Here is a 16829-nt window from a genome sequence, read left to right as displayed (position 1 = left end):
AGAGTTAACTAATGACTGTAACAAATCTGAATTTGTTTCCTTTCTTGTAGGATTGTGAAATTAAGGAAGAAGGCAAAATGCACTTCCTCATTCTTCATAATTGCCGCTTGGATCAAACTGGTGGGGTAGACTTTCAAGCTGCCAACGTCAAATCTAGTGCACATCTTCGGGTTAAACGTAAGTGGCTCATATTAATCTCAGTAAATGTGATGCCAAAGTGAGCCCCACATATTAATTTTCCTGAGAGAAATAAGAGCTTTGGTAGAAAATGTAAAATTAGTTGAATCATTAATTTTAGCAGAGACAATTAAAATCATCAATAAATACACTTGCTCTATTCTACTCATGTGTTTGCCATTTTGAAAACAGTCTGATCCCCTATCCTTGTTGCTTTTAAATTAACTGATTTTCAATTATCTCCTCTATATAGTAAAACAGAATTAGTCTACATCCTCATCCTTCATAATTTTTTCATGCAGAACCATAGAAGCCAACATAGAATGACAATCCTAACCAACACTCCTATATCTCTTTATATTTTACATGATAAGTTGCACTTTACAAAGAAACCTTTTTGTTTTGTTGGCATTTCAGACCAGGATTGGAGGGTAGATTAAGCTGACATCTTTGGAAGGTGCTAAGAGTCTGATGGACAAGGAGAGAGACCACATGGTTGTGGGCCACTTGTCCTCTCTCAATCCCATTCGTAGTTATTTTGGAAGTCACATACCTTATGTAGCAAGAGGAACACAGAGCTTGGCAGAGAGACAGATGCACTGCAGATTTCTTGCTGACTTTGTCCGTCATAAAGAAAGGGCCCCTACGAATAGAGGCTCTCTAGTGATCAACCTCCCCTCCTCTGAACCCAGGGCCCCACGTTCACTTAAGGGTGTAAAAAGCTGCAGCATTATGGAGTATGCTCTATCGCAGAAAGGGACCATGTAAATTAATAACTAAAGTATAGTGACTAGGATTTTCTTCATCGAAAAAAAAATGAGTAGTTCAAAGACATTAATATTTTCTTCCAAAGCCCGCACGATTGGACTACTGAGACCTCTAAAGGATGTAACAGTGACTGCAGGTGAAACAGCAACCTTTGATTGTGAGCTGTCTTATGAGGATATCCCTGTGGAGTGGTATCTACAGGGAAAGAAGCTAGAGCCTAGTGATAAGGTAAAAATTCTTACTGTTGTCTCCTTTTCCTTCTTTGCTTTGCAGTATTCTCCTTCTCTTTTCCTTCTTTCTTTTCCAATAGTCTACTACTCTTGAATTAATTACTCCCTCCTTCCTTCTCTATGGTCTTTTTTATACGTTTTATCTATGTATTCCTTATTCCTTACAACTGCTAGTACTGTACAACAAATACTCCAATTTGTTACTGGTTTTTACCTACTTTTTACTACAGTATACATTTGTATTAAAAATATATATGACAATGTTTTTGAGTATGTAAGGAATTCAAAATTTCACAAGTTATAATTTGCTTGGTTCATTGGACAAAAAGCAAAAAGTCTTTAAGTACTGTTTGGTCAGATAATTTGTTCACTAACATATCCTGGGTTTAGTGATTTCCTAATTCTTTTCATGCCATCTTGTATTCTGCATATAAGGGGATTAAGAGGTCTGAAATTCTATTTCAGGCAATTGATCAAGTAGTAGAGATAACTTCTGGACAGATTTGCTCTGCTAGCATTTCTTAGAAGTTATTTTTAACCTTCAAGTGCATAGTAGCACTGTGAGGAGCCTGGAATGGGTATTGGGTATTGAAAGATCATTTGATGATATTAGCAAAATTAAATTAGTTATACTTGTCCAGATGTATAAGGAGATCCCTTCTGCAGTTGTCAGAATATTAAGAAGTTTTTATGAACTTTTCAGCTTTTTCAGTATTAGTAGTAACCAGTATTCTCTATGTATCTGATATCTACATGTGCAAAGAAAAGCTAAAAATTAATATAATTGTCCTGACAGTTAGGCCATGGAACTACTTTCCCTTAAAATTCCTAAATTTTTTACCAAAAAAATGATTAAAAAGCACAACTTTTCCAAATAATTGCCTCAACCACTTCACTTTGTGTAACTCTTAGAAGGAAGCAATTCATAAAGACATATCCAAGACAGCTGTGGACAAAGAACGGTAGTCCATCCACAGATTTTTCAGTATTTCAAAAACATCATAAAGTGTTACTTCAACTTATATCAGACCTCATTTTGACTGCCTAACATTATAAAATTAAAGACAATAGTTCAGAAAGAAGCTCTTCCCCCTTCCCCCCCCCCCAAAAAAAAAAGGTTAAAGGATTAGGAAACCAAACCTATGAAGGATAGTTAAAGAAATCAGCATTGTTTCTCCAAAGAGAAATAATATAAGTATAGAAAGGTCACTTCCATATCAGGTGGACACCAGTTGTTCTCCATTTCGACTGAGGATCATGCAAGACAGAATGGGATTCAGTTACAGCACAGGGGATTTAGGTTGCTGCCAAGGAAAGAATTTCCTGCCAGTGAAGTTTATTAAACATTAGTATGGATGATTGGGGAGTTCTTTAAAAAAATAAGGTGGATTCTTTTATGTCTGGGGTGTCTAATTACAACCATGCCTGAAAGGAGAAGAGTGGTTTTGATAAAATCTCATGGTCCCTGCCAGACTTCTAATTGATTTGGTTAGGAGAATCCTGCTTTAAGGAAAAATGTCTATCCTTGGGCTCAATATCTTTTTGCCAAATGAACAGGACTTTGTGAGGAAAAACCTAAATCTATATCATAGAGCCTTGTTAATGCTATTATGAAATGACCAAACCATATATATATATATATACACACACATACACACACACATATACATATATATATACATATATACACACATATGTATGTATATATACACATATATGTATATATGTGTGTATATATATATATAAAATATTAAAGACCATAATTACTGAGGTATCTTTAATTGCACACTGGACTGACTTTGAAGAACATTAATTCATATTAAACTTAGTGCAGTGACCAGAAGGAGTGTTACCTGACACTAATCCTACTGGGCCCCTTTGTGTCTCCCTCCATGTGGGAATTTTAATCCTTCATTCTGCTTTTCCAGCCTCTGTGGATTTGCTTTTAAATTACTGAATAGTTTTTTTTAATAGAAATGTTAATAATGACCATGTAGAAGCAAAGATATTGTATTACATTTCTCTACTTGGGTTCTTTAAATGGAGTCTGCCCTCATTCTCTTGTCTGTCTCTTTGCTTACTAATTTTAATATCTATTATATATACTTATGGATCTTTTTGAATGATTGTCAACCAAGGGAATGTAGATAGTGGGAGAAAGAGGGAAGGATGATTGTGACAAAAAGTCTTTTGATTTCCTATGACCCCCAGAGTCATTGTGAAACAATACAATTTAAGTCTGTTATAGATAATTTTAAGAATAAATATTAGTGCTCATTAGAGTTATAATTACCATGTAATAGTATTTATAATTAATAACCATAATTGCCATGTATAGTATTTAGAGTTAAGCAATAGAATATACGGAATAAATTTTTTTAATATAACATACACTTTTAATATAACATACAGTTAGTTCACTATAAAATCTGCACTGATATATATGTATAAAAATAGATACAGACATATAATTTTTTAAAATCTTAGATCTTATGCACTTTTAATGAATGCCTTTCCTATTCCTCAGCCACCCCTCAGAGAAGGACACAGGAATGCATCCTTTGGAATGTCTCAGTTTCCTGAGTACTTACTCTGTACAAGGCAGCATTTTTGACTGTGGGTGCAGGAGTTGGGTATTTGTAGAATGTGGAGAAGATACAATCACAATTCTGAAGAAACTTATACACCAAAATAAATTAATGGGAGATATTTACTATCTGTATTTGAATTATAAATGTAGGTCCTTTAAAAATAATCATATTCCACACACTAGATTTTTTTTTTTTGAGATTTATGTTGAGTTCACTACAAAAATATATCATCTGCTCATGCCTACTGTGTCATTAGGGAATGCCTTCTAACTCCAGGCATGCTTAGATACTGCTTTCTCAAGATGAGTCAACTAGCATGTATTAAAATGTCTTCTATGTGTTAGATGATGTTCTAAGTTCTGAGGAGATAAAAGCAAAAACAAAAACAAAAGAACAACTTCCTGTTCTTAAGGAGTTCACAGTGTAATGGAGGAGACCGCATGTAAATAATTATATATGAACAATATACGTTCAGGGCAAACTGGAAGAACTCTCAGAGAGAAGACATTAGCACTGAGGGGACAAAGGAAGGGTTCTTTTAGAAAGTGAGATTGTAGCTGAGGCTTGAAGGAAGCCAGGAAAGCTAAAAGAGGACAGAGATAAGAAGGGAGAGCATTCCCGCTTGAGGGATAGCCAATGAAAATGCAGAGAAACCCGAGATGGAATGTCTTGTGCCGGGAACAGCAAGCTGTGGAGTGCCACCGAATTGTACAGTATATGGAAAGGAATAAAATGTAAAAAGACCAGAGTGATTGGAAAGGTTACGAAAGGTTTTAAAAGTCAAAGTATTTTACGATTGATCCTAGAGATATATTGGAAGTCCTGAAGAGGGTGTGATGAGCAGACCAGTGCTTGGGGAAGATCACTTTGAAACTGAGGGAAGAGTGGACTGGAGTGGGGAGATATTTAAGAGAAGGAGGCTAACCAGAAGACTATTGCATTAGCACATGTATGAATTGATTAGGGCCTGCCCCAGGGTGGTAGCAATGTCAGCGGAGGGGAGGAATTACACACAAGAGAAATTAGAAAAGTAGATTCAGAGCCTGAGGACTGATAGGATGTGGGGCAGTGAGAATGAACTAGGGTTGGAGGATGGCACTGAGTTGCAGGCCTTGGTGTCTAGGAGGATGATGGTGCCCTCAACAGTAACAGGGAAGCTAGGAAAAGGGAAAGGTTTGGGGAGAAAGATAATGTGCTTAATTTTAAACATGCTGAGTTTGATATCCATGGGACCTTTATTCTCTGTGCTAATCAAATAACTGTCTTATCTCAGTCTTTTTTAAATGACTATGTTTTAATAATAACCATAATTAATTGCATCCTTGAAGGGGTAAAACCTCTTTAGCTGCAGATTTTCCCACTTCTTTCCTATGCCTCAATGGATTGTAAGTTTGACATTATTTTTGACAGTATATGAACATCTGAACTCATATGACTAAATGTATACATATATATACATACACCCATATATGTGTATATATATACATACATACATATATGTGTGTGTATATATACTACATAATGTTGCACATCTGTGTCATAAAATTATAAATCTTAGAACTGGAAGAGACCATAAATCTGTCTCTTGGAAAAGTCACATTCTGTTCCCTTTCTTATTTTAATGCTCATTTTTTTAGCGCTGTTATTACCTGATTTGTCACTCAACTATACATATACATACATGTTCATATATATGTATATATGTACATATAGAAACAAATTTCAAAACTCAGTAACGATTATGCACAGCCTTTTGAAAATCTGAAAACTCTACTCTAGTTTTGGGTTTTTATTTTAAAAAAAGCTACAGCTGTAATTTGTGAAAGTTGTAAGAACAAATGGAGAAAACCTCGAAATTGATAGGACCACAATTTGTTACCTTCAGGTTGTACTTTTGGAAAGCAGACTATCTTCTTTTAGCTTATCTGTATGCACCATTTCTCCCTTTATTCCATGATTAGTCTGTCCTGGTTCTTGAAAGCAACACGTGTAGGGAGTTTAGCACTAGATCTGCTTCTGAGTACGTATGTTATTTCTGACACATATTGGCTCTGCCATCATTGGCAGGTCAACTAACCTCTCAATACCCCAAGCAACTTTTTTAAACTCTGGGTCATAGAGAAGTTGCTGATCTGCATTGGTGGGGGGGGTTTCTAAAGCAGAATTCCCTACTGTGATATAATCATGTGCCTAGGCCACCACTGCCAGCATATCACTGTCACCAAACTCCCTCCTGCTTGCATCCCAAAGAACAGTTTGTATACACATAAACTCAGTAGGAGGAAAGAAAATAAAGAAATTGAATCATGAAACATCATAAATGCACAGAGCTGAAAATGTAAAGGTAATCCAACATAAAAACTCACCATTTACTTATCTAAAAATCTTGACTGTTAATTCTGAACGAAGGTCTTAAAGCCTTTAAATAATTCTCAGATAATCTGCTTCATGACTCTCATATGTAACTTAGAAGGTATTTTTTAAAGTTATAAACTAATTGAACATACATAAATGCTGAATCAATTCCAAATTTAGCACTGCTACTTCATTTATTCTTTATCTCTTTAAAAATGAAATTTATTAGGTTGTCACACGCTCAGAAGGAAAAGTTCACACACTTACCTTGAGGGATGTGAAGTTAACAGATGCTGGGGAAGTCCAACTAACTGCAAAGGATTTCAAAACACAAGCCAATCTCTTTGTAAAAGGTAAGCTGACTAATAATTGATACCTATTTCCTATACGTGTGATGATGTATGGTCAATTCTGTCAGTTATCATTGTTATATCAAAGCTTACGTTGATAACTAAGACTGTTGATTTTTAGTCATTGATATCCCACAAAACAATTACCAAAGATTTGTGAAGTGACTAATTTGTTTCATATCCTCTCTCAGTCAGTCAATGGGACCTACCAAGCAGCAGGAAAGATGCATAAAGAGGGATAACTGACTCTAATGAAGTTAACAGTTTTTTTTTTAATGTTTCTTATTCATGAAACTATTTTCCTAGTAATAGATGTCTCAAAAGATAACACCATTAATAAATTTAAAAAAGTTTGAACAAATATATCCAAAATGAACTCCAAATAAGTAAAGAATTATTTGAACTGCCAAAGCCCTGGAGAATGTGCTGAAGGGATGGATGTGCAGAGGAGGCAAAGAGAATGTCCACCACTAATTAGTATGATTCTTGCAGAACCCCCCGTTGAATTCACTAAACCTCTTGAGGACCAGACGGTCGAAGAGGAAGCTACTGCAGTATTGGAGTGTGAAGTGTCCAGAGAAAATGCTAAGGTGAAATGGTTCAAAAATGGAACTCAAATCCTTAAAAGCAAGAAATATGAAATTGTTGCTGACGGTAGAGTCAGAAAACTTATTATACATAACTGTACTCCAGAAGATATTAAAACATACACTTGTGATGCTAAGGATTTCAAGACTTCCTGTAACCTGAATGTAGTGCGTAAGTATTCTTCTCTCTTAAGTGACATTTTTGCATTTTCAACTCTTTGATAAACAAAGCACCTCTTGCATGCCCTTCTTGTTGCCTAACTGGATTTATCTGCTTATTCTGGGCCATTGTGATATATTTCTCTTTGGTGTGAGAGGTCTTTCTATCTTGATCTGATAAATGGCACTTTCCCTCTCACTGAACACTGATAACAACTGATCTGAGTATTCATTGATTATTATGGAGGAAGGCTGTAGGAATGTCCTTGTCAGGATGAAGATAAAAAGAGTAAAATATGACAAGGGACAGGAGACTTATAATAAGAAAGAAAATGAAAGATTCCCAGGGTTGGAAAATGAAATGGCAAGCAAAAGAATGAACAAGCCAAGATTTGAGAAACTATTAGGAAAAATTTGAAATGAGATATCCATTTGAATAGTTACATCCCACATCCTAAATTAACTTAACATATTCTACAGACATAATTATACCTAAAGATCACTAATGCTACCTGTGTGTTGTTGATGTTTGGCAAATTGTGACTACCATTTGTAAGAGCTGTCTCCCTCTGTAACTTCGCTTCTTCACCTAGTCACAAATACAGCATCTTTGATGGAAATGAGGAGCACTCTTTCTGATTGCTACATGCCATGTTGGTTTGTCCAGTTCAGTTGCTTCCTAGACATCAACAGCTGAAGGATGTTGGCTTGCTGTTCTGTTTCTGTGTGTCTTGTATCATCTCTTCTTCTTCAATCCCAGTAGTCAAGCTTACTTTCAGAATCTCATTCATCAAGTTAGGTCACCTTCTTTGTCCAAATATGTAGCTTTAGGGGGAATGCATGTGATGTTATGAGAGATGAAAGGGGGCATCTGCCTAGCCAGACGGATTAACCCAAACAGTCTTGTCAATCAGTGGATTGTTCAATGACACAGTCAAATGACACTGACAACTGAAGCTCATTGATGACTTTGTCATCCTTTAAGCGTGACTACTCTGTGACATTTATGAAGCTTATCAAGAAGCTGAGATCATGATGTAGAGTGGACCCATTCCATTACTGAGGATCACTGATGCAATTTCATTTACTTTGTTCTTGAGCTACATCAATGTCAAATTCTGCTCATTTTATATGGGATGTGTCAGCTTTCTTAAATTGCATTTTCTACTTCTTTTTCTACCTGTGTTTCCTTTGACAGTGTCAACTCTCAGCATTATAGCCACAGTGTAGAGTTTTCTTCAAACTAACACTGGCACTTGGCAGGGTCATTTTAGCTCCTGGAGGCACTATACAAGTCGTTCCATTACTTAGAGGAGCCTAGTACCTCCAATGGTATATGGTAATTTTCAAGGACAGTTGGACCATGTTAAATTGGATATATTTTCCAACAGATCCCCTTTCTTTCAAGAAAAAAAACTCCATCATATGAACATGGCCAGTTTCTATCAAAGTGATTGTCAATTCTGGTAAACCCTTGCCCTTTCTTACAGCTCCGCATGTTGAATTCTTAAGACCTCTCACTGACCAACAAGTTAAAGAAAAAGAAATGGCTCGGTTTGAATGTGAACTTTCTCGGGAAAGTGCCAAGGTCTGTAATTTCGTACATATTATGTTGATAATTTTTAAAATAGTCACTGTTAACTTTGCTTCCAGGCAGATAATCTAAATTGAATGAGGAAAGGTGGAGGAGAAGCCCAGTAATTCTAGTCTTCATAATCACATTTACTTAATAATCATTCTTTTTTAACATGTATGATGGGTCAGTCATCATTGTTCTGCTTTCATTCAATATAAGCTAAACAATTTAATTCAGCAAACATTTGTTCAGCAATAAACGTATATATAAGACTCTGAGAGAAACACAAACTCCAGATAGCACCCATTCTCTGCCCTCAAGAAACTTTTAGTGTACTCCTTTACATAATGTTCACCAATGGTGAAGAAGAAATACAGAGATCTGGGTTCCAGTCCCAGCTTTGTCTATGTAGTTGAGCTAACTATATGGTCTCTAGACCTCAATTTCCTAATCTGTATAATAAAAGAGTTAGATACTTCCTTGGAATCTCTTCTAGGTTTAAAAGTCTATAATTCTAGGCTACTAATAATTAGTAATCTTATTCTGTTTTGATTTGTCTTGAATACAGGTTCAATGGTTTAGAGATGGAGCTGAAATTAAAAAGGGTAAAAAGTACGACATCATTTCCAAAGGTGCCGTGCGCATTCTTGTCATCAACAAATGTCTCTTGGATGATGAAGCGGAATACTCCTGTGAAGTTAGGACAGCTAGAACATCTGGCATGCTGACAGTGCTAGGTAAAGAGGAAGGTTGCAACAAAAACCCACATGTTCAAGACCAAAAATAAAGAGCATCCCTTTTTTAATCCAAGGTGTCTTCATTTTTTTCTTATAGAGGAAGAAGCTGTCTTTACTAAAAACCTTACCAACATTGATGCAAGTGAAACTGATACAGTGAAATTTATTTGTGAAGTCTCCAAGCCTGGGGCAGAAGTTACTTGGTATAAAGGTGATGAAGAAATCATCGAAACAGGAAGATACGAAATACTTGCTGATGGGCGAAAGAGGATTCTGATCATTCAAAACGTTCACCTTGAAGATGCAGGGGGCTTCAACTGCAGACTTCCAAGCTCCCGCACAGATGGCAAACTCAAAGTACACGGTAAGAGTGCCTATCCCAGGAGATATTTTCGTAAAGCAAGTATCACTTAATAGTACTTTCTGGGTTCATACAGCAGGTATATGACTTTTTAATAAGGTGTCATTTTTTTCTTTCATTTCAGAACTTGCTGCTGAATTTATATCTAAGCCCCAAAATCTGGAAGTCCTGGAGGGAGAAAAGGCTGAGTTTATGTGTTCCATATCAAAAGAGAGTTTTGCAGTGGAGTGGAAAAGGGATGATGAGAAACTTGAATCTGGTGATAAATATGATGTTATTGCTGATGGGAAAAAGAGAATCCTGGTTATCAAGGATTCCACCCTACAAGATATGGGCACTTATGTAGTCATGGTTGGTGCGGCTAGAGCTGCAGCTCACTTGACAGTCATTGGTAAGTTATGGCTGATTCACTAAATGCATTGATGGGCTGCCCCTTTTGCTGTTCATGGTGCAACAAGTTTTATCATTTGTCATTTTCAGAAAAACTCAGGATCATCATTCCACTTAAGGACAAACGAGTTAAAGAACAGCAAGAGGTTGTTTTCAACTGTGAAGTCAACACAGAAGGGGCCAAGGCCAAGTGGTTCAGAAATGATGAAGCCATATTTGACAGCTCAAAATATATTATCCTCCAGAAGGATTTAGTTTATACCCTAAGAATTAGAGATGCACGATTGGATGACCAGGCCACCTATAGTGTATCACTGACTAACCACAGAGGTGAAAATGTCAAGAGTGCAGCTCAATTAATCGTAGAAGGTAGGTAATTCATCTGGCCTGTAGACACTTGTGAAGTTATTAGGGCATTTTCAGAAGTGCCCCCCCCCAAGTTATGTAATTCTATTGGGGGAGTGGGAAACAAGAAGTATAGAAGTTTAAGGAGATGAATCAGTGAGGCCCTAATGAAAGGGTTGACTTGCCTGCCCTATCTTCCTTTCCTAGATTTACATTCTTTTCCAGATTTTGATATACACAAATATCAGAATTCTTGTTCTTCTATGGTGGCAGTGTGTTCATTGTTCTTTGTTTTTGATATTTTGCTTCATGCTCCTATCCGTTGCCCAGTCTTGGATAAATTTGATTGACATAATCGTGGATTATAAAATTACAGTTCTATTTCCATTAATCATTAGATAGATAAGTTGAAGGCTCTCTGCTTTGATTCATTTCCTCCCTTTCTGGGACCATGTTATCAACTATTTACAAGTTAAATCATAGATTAGAGGAGCGATAATTAGAACACCAGACTGCAATCTGGTCCTAGGTGATGTCTACATTCTCTTCCCATGCTAAGATTCTATAACTTAAGCTTGTTTCTGTTGAAATCCATTATAAAAACCATAAACTCAATGCAACTTTTTTCTGTCTTACAACAGAGGAAGACCTCAGGATTGTCGAACCTCTACAAGACATTGAAACAATGGAGAAGAAGTCTGTCACTTTCTGGTGTAAGGTGAATCGACTCAATGTAACACTGAAGTGGACCAGAAATGGAGAAGAAATCCCTCTTGATAACCGTGTTTTGTACCGAATAGACAAATATAAGCATTCTCTCATTATTAAAGACTGTGGATTTCCAGATGAAGGTGAATACACAGTCTTTGCTGGACAAGATAAATCTGTTGCTGAGCTTCTAATTATAGAAGCACCTACAGAATTTGTGGAGCACCTGGAAGACCAGACCGTCACTGAATTCGATGATGCAGTCTTCTCTTGTCAGCTTTCCAGAGAGAAAGCAAATGTTAAATGGTACAGAAATGGACGAGAAATCAAAGAAGGCAAAAAGTGCGTAAAGTTCCATGTATCGTACATAAATTATAGTCTCAGCTGTTCTGCATATCCATTTGATATTTGATTAGGCATGAAAGTTAACAAATTTTTCAATCTTTCTTCCCCCTACAAAGATATACATTTGAAAAAGATGGAAGCATTCACAGACTTATTATAAAGGACTGCAGATTGGACGATGAGTGTGAATATGCTTGTGGGGTAGAAGACAGAAAGTCCAGGGCTAGGCTTTTTGTTGAAGGTAAGTATAAAATTGAAAGGAATCTTAATTATGATATTAATTAGAATAAATGTCAACTAGAATACAAATGAAATGCTGTCATTCACATTTGCATTTCAGAAATCCCTGTTGAGATCATCAGGCCTCCTCAAGATATTCTGGAGGCTCCTGGTGCCGATGTTGTCTTTTTTGCGGAACTCAACAAAGATAAGGTGGAGGTTCAGTGGCTAAGAAATAATATGATTGTGGTCCAAGGTGATAAGCACCAGATGATGAGTGAAGGAAAGATCCATAGATTACAGATATGTGATATTAAACCTCGTGACCAAGGCGAATATAGATTTATTGCCAAAGATAAAGAAGCTAGAGCCAAACTTGAACTGGCAGGTGAGTGTCCATTTTAAAATAACCTTCAAAAAAAACTGGGGTAGAAGAAGTCAGTGTAAAAAGTAGAAGAATCTTCTGTCCTAGAAATGATGAAATATGCATTCCTTTAGGCAGCTAAGTGGTGACATAGTGAACAGGGTGCCGGGCCTGGAGTCAGGAAGACTTCATGAGTTCAGATCTGGCCTCAGACACTTAGTGACTATGTGACTCTGGTCTAGTCACTTAACTCAGTTTCCTTTTCTATAAAATGACCTGAAGAAGGAAAAAACAAACCACTTCAATACCTTTGTCAAGAAAACCCTAAATGAGATCACAATATTACTGAATATAACTCAACCACAAAAATTCCTTGAGGGCAAAGGCTGTTTTGTTTTGTTTTGATTCTAAGTGCCCAACAGTGCCTGACTCATAATAAGCACATAAGAGGCACTTAATACTTATTGGTTCATTGATCTCCCTGGAAGTCCTATGTAGCAGAAGTAAACTCAGACATATAGAGGAGCCTCTCCTCCTACCCACTGCCCACTGCTTACCACCCAAGGAAGCTTGAGGATTCCTTGGGTTTATTCTAGCCTTGAACCAAAAATTCAAAGATACTCTTGTGGATATCATTCCAGGCAAAGTGGTTCAGAACCACTTAAACTGGCATAGTTTATACACCATTTAAGTAAAGTCTGGGTAGATTAATTCTTAAATAGAATTGACCTAAGCATAGGAGTCATACTCTTTTTAAAGTGAATGTTTTACCATAAAATACATTTCTGTTTTGGTTTAACTTGTTTCAAGGTACTGTCCAGTTAAACATAATATATCTATTCACATACCATAACCATCCCCCTCATTTTCACAATAATCCAGAATTTGGCCATTCAGGAAATAAATTGTCATCATAAATCATCTAGCTTGGAGAAAAAAAAAGATTCATCCTTGCATGCAACCAACTTACTGTAAAGAACCTCCCATCTAGTTATCTAAAATAAATAAACTAAAAAATAGTTACTTATCTTTTTTTCTATCACTAGCTGCACCTCGAATCAAGACTGAAGACCAGGATCTTGTTGTTGATGTTGGGCAACCTTTGACAATGATAGTTCCCTATGATGCCTACCCAAAAGCAGAAGCTGAATGGTTTAAAGAAAATGAAGCTTTACCTTCAAAAACAGTTGATACCACAGCTGAACAGACCTCCTTCAGAATCTTGGAAGCCAAAGATTCAGACAAAGGAAGGTACAAGGTTGTGTTACAGAACAAACACGGAAAAGCAGAAGGATTCATCAACGTGAAAGTTATCAGTAAGTTTTCTTGCCATTGAGAATAGAATGGCTAAGCATAAGAAAAGATGAGCATTCACTGAAAATGTTTCTTTCCCCCCAATCAATCTCAGATGTGCCAGGGCCAGTCAGAAACTTAGAAGTAACAGAAACATTTGATGGTGAAGTGAGCCTCGCCTGGGAAGAGCCATTAAGCGATGGTGGCAGCAAAATCATCGGTTATGTTGTTGAAAGACGAGACATCAAGAGGAAGACGTGGGTGTTAGCCACTGATCGTGCAGATAGCTGTGAATTTACAGTCACTGGACTCCAAAAAGGAGGGGTTGAGTATCTGTTCCGTGTAAGTGCCAGAAACAGGGTTGGAATTGGTGAACCAGTTGAAACAGACAATCCTGTGGAAGCAAGGAGTAAATATGGTAGGTGATTGATTTGGAAGAGGAATATCACTTTATCTTGTTGTTCAATTTCTCCTTGTAAAAGGAAAAGTTCATTAATTGTTTCCTTTTTTCTTTCCTGGGAAAAAAAAATCTAGATGTTCCAGGTCCTCCTCTGAATGTAGCCATCACTGATGTAAACAGGTTTGGTGTCTCACTTACATGGGAACCACCAGAATATGATGGTGGTTGTGAAATTACAAACTATGTCATTGAATTAAGGGACAAGACTTCTATTAGATGGGATACAGCTATGACTGTTAGAGCTGAAGACCTCTCTGCTACTGTCACTGATGTGGTAGAAGGAAATGAATACAGCTTCCGAATCAGAGCCCAAAATCGCATTGGAGTTGGAAAGCCAAGTGCTGCTACACCCTTTGTGAAAGTTGCAGATCCAATTGGTGAGCACATAGAGAAGAAATTATTAAATGGAGCCCAGAAATTAGGTTTTTTTTTCAAATATGATACAATAATCAAAGAAAAATTAAGGATTGAGTCAGCTTTCAACTGATGTTGAAAACTTATGATGTAAAGATATAGGGCATAAGAGTCCATGTTTTTAATTCTTGTACTTGGTAAACTTATTGTTTTACTGAATATGAGAGGAATAGGACCATTTCAGTTATAAAACACCCTAGAATTAAATGGTACATTTTTAAACATGAGGCTTATCTTGGTTCTATTTCAGAGAGGCCAAGTCCTCCTATCAACCTTGGTTATTCTGACCAGACTCAGTCATCTGTTCAGCTTTCATGGGAACCTCCACTAAAAGATGGTGGAAGTCCCATACTTGGCTACATTATTGAGCGCTGTGAAGAAGGAAAAGACAATTGGATTCGTTGTAATGTGAAACTCGTCCCTGAACTAACTTACAAGGTAGAGAATTTGTAGTTAGAAATAAATATCTAATATATTTCCATGGTTTTGAACCTGATTAGTTTTTACAAAGGTGGATTCTTATTTTCAGGTTACTGGATTAAAACAAGGAAATAAGTATTTATATAGAGTCTCTGCAGAAAACGAGGCTGGAATTTCAGATCCAACTGATGTTCTTGGTCCATTGACTGCAGATGATGCATTTGGTGAGTGAGGTGATATTTAATTTACTTGAATAGGGATACTGCAATTTCATGTAGCATGTGCTTTGAGGTGGTAAGAGAAAATCAGTATTTGCCTTTGAAAAAGCACTGGAGTGTTTTTGTAATATTTTAATTTCTCTCTTGGCAGTTGAACCAACAATGGATTTAAGTGAGTTCAAAGATGGCCTGGAAGTTATAGTCCCAAACCCAATCAAGATCCTTGTACCAAGTACTGGTTACCCAAGACCAACCGCAACCTGGTCCTTTGGAGATCAGGTCTTAGAAGCAAGTGACCGGGTGAAGATGAAGACCCTATCTGCCTATGCTGAGCTTGTCATTTCTCCAAGTGAACGTCCAGATAAGGGCATTTACACATTAAAACTGGAAAATCGTGTGAAAGCAATTTCTGGAGAAATCAATGTTAATGTAATTGGTAAGGAACAAAACTTTTAAGGAATATTTCTATGTGTACATACACACACACACGTAGCAATTTGCAAACCTTGAAGCACCATATAAATGTGAACTATTACTATCTAATGTATTATTATGTATTATCTAATAACATTATCTAACTATTAATAGCTAAAGTTTTACGGTATTACCAAATGTTCATTGGAAAGGTTAATAATCTCAAATTATGAATGCATTCCTCAGCTCGCCCAGGCGCACCAAAAGAACTGAAATATGGAGACATCACCAGAGACTCAGTTCATTTGACATGGGAACCACCAGATGATGATGGGGGAAGCCCACTGACTGGATATCTTGTTGAAAAACGAGAAGTCAATCGTAAAACATGGACCAAAGTAAGTACTTAGCCAGGTTAGATGGTTAGGCTCAGTAGTAAATCCCACAAATTCAACTAGGCAAAGTTTTCTTTAGAAAGTGTTATTCTCAGGCAGATTCCTTTGTAGATATTCAACATGCTTCTAAGGCAGTTAAAGAGCAGTCCCTCATTTTGTGGGCCTGATCTGATTTTCAGAGGTATGGACACAGAGGATTTGACCCCTAGAAAGCACACAGTATTTACCTCTGAGTGCTTGTGGGGCTTTTCAATGAATACAATTGCTTCTTTTCCTGACTGGAATAATTTTTAGCCCATAAACCTTAAAAGTTCTACATCAATGCAAGTATTATCATCATCAGTGCCAACAAGATGGTACAGTGAATAGATTGCCAGACCTGAAATCAGGAAAACTCATCTTCATGAGTCCAAATCTGACCTTAGATACTTAATAGCTGTGTGACCCTTGGCATGTCATTTATAACCCTATTTGCCTCAGTTTCCTCATCTGTGAAATGAGCTAGAGAAGGAAATGGCAAGCCAATCCAGCATCTTTACCAAGAAAACCCCAAATGGAATCATGAAAAGTCAGACACAACTGAAACAACTCGACAACAACATTATTGTTATAGTCATCGTTGGTGGGGATAGCAGCATCAACAGTAGCAGTAGAATAATAGTATTCCTCCTTCATTAGAATAAATTTGGTACCTGGGACTGGCCATGACTTCTTCTTTAGCATCTTCCAGGATCAACATTGTCCTTTCCCTTACTTTCGAATTGTTTTTCTCCTACTCCACGCTTACCCACTTGCAGGAGAATATCAGTAATTGCATTTACTTCTGTGCAGCATATTTAAATAAAGAGTATGGCTTAAATAGACAGCTAGATTGAAAGTCAAGAAGACCTGAGTTCAAATCCAGCCTCTGACATTTTCTCTGAGCCTCATTTATCTCACCTGTGAAATGAGGA

General features: G+C 36.9%; 1 protein-coding gene across 50 annotated transcripts in view; it reads left to right on the top strand.

The window, feature by feature from the left end:
* The window catches only part of TTN (titin), a 325993-nt gene that overhangs the window by 215907 nt on the left and 93257 nt on the right, over window positions 1-16829 (top strand). For 49 of the 50 annotated variants that reach the window (XM_072612482.1, XM_072612462.1, XM_072612461.1 and 46 more), the window contains 19 exons: window positions 51-177; window positions 1031-1173; window positions 6351-6474; window positions 6964-7230; window positions 8708-8805; window positions 9362-9530; window positions 9628-9894; window positions 10016-10282; window positions 10372-10650; window positions 11268-11676; window positions 11796-11920; window positions 12020-12286; window positions 13309-13578; window positions 13671-13973; window positions 14090-14392; window positions 14680-14867; window positions 14959-15073; window positions 15219-15503; window positions 15728-15879. In XM_072612482.1, the coding sequence (XP_072468583.1) occupies window positions 51-177; window positions 1031-1173; window positions 6351-6474; window positions 6964-7230; window positions 8708-8805; window positions 9362-9530; window positions 9628-9894; window positions 10016-10282; window positions 10372-10650; window positions 11268-11676; window positions 11796-11920; window positions 12020-12286; window positions 13309-13578; window positions 13671-13973; window positions 14090-14392; window positions 14680-14867; window positions 14959-15073; window positions 15219-15503; window positions 15728-15879 (4158 nt within the window). The remainder of the gene's footprint in view (window positions 1-50; window positions 178-1030; window positions 1174-6350; window positions 6475-6963; window positions 7231-8707; window positions 8806-9361; window positions 9531-9627; window positions 9895-10015; window positions 10283-10371; window positions 10651-11267; window positions 11677-11795; window positions 11921-12019; window positions 12287-13308; window positions 13579-13670; window positions 13974-14089; window positions 14393-14679; window positions 14868-14958; window positions 15074-15218; window positions 15504-15727; window positions 15880-16829) is intronic. The other variant, XM_072612467.1, reaches the window with a different exon arrangement.

The sequence above is a fragment of the Notamacropus eugenii genome, chromosome 5 (genome assembly GCF_028372415.1).
Source record: "Notamacropus eugenii isolate mMacEug1 chromosome 5, mMacEug1.pri_v2, whole genome shotgun sequence".
In the NCBI taxonomy this organism is placed as follows: domain Eukaryota; kingdom Metazoa; phylum Chordata; class Mammalia; order Diprotodontia; family Macropodidae; genus Notamacropus; species Notamacropus eugenii.
Note: the sequence above shows the minus strand (reverse complement) of the source record. Positions and strands in the feature narration are given on the sequence as shown.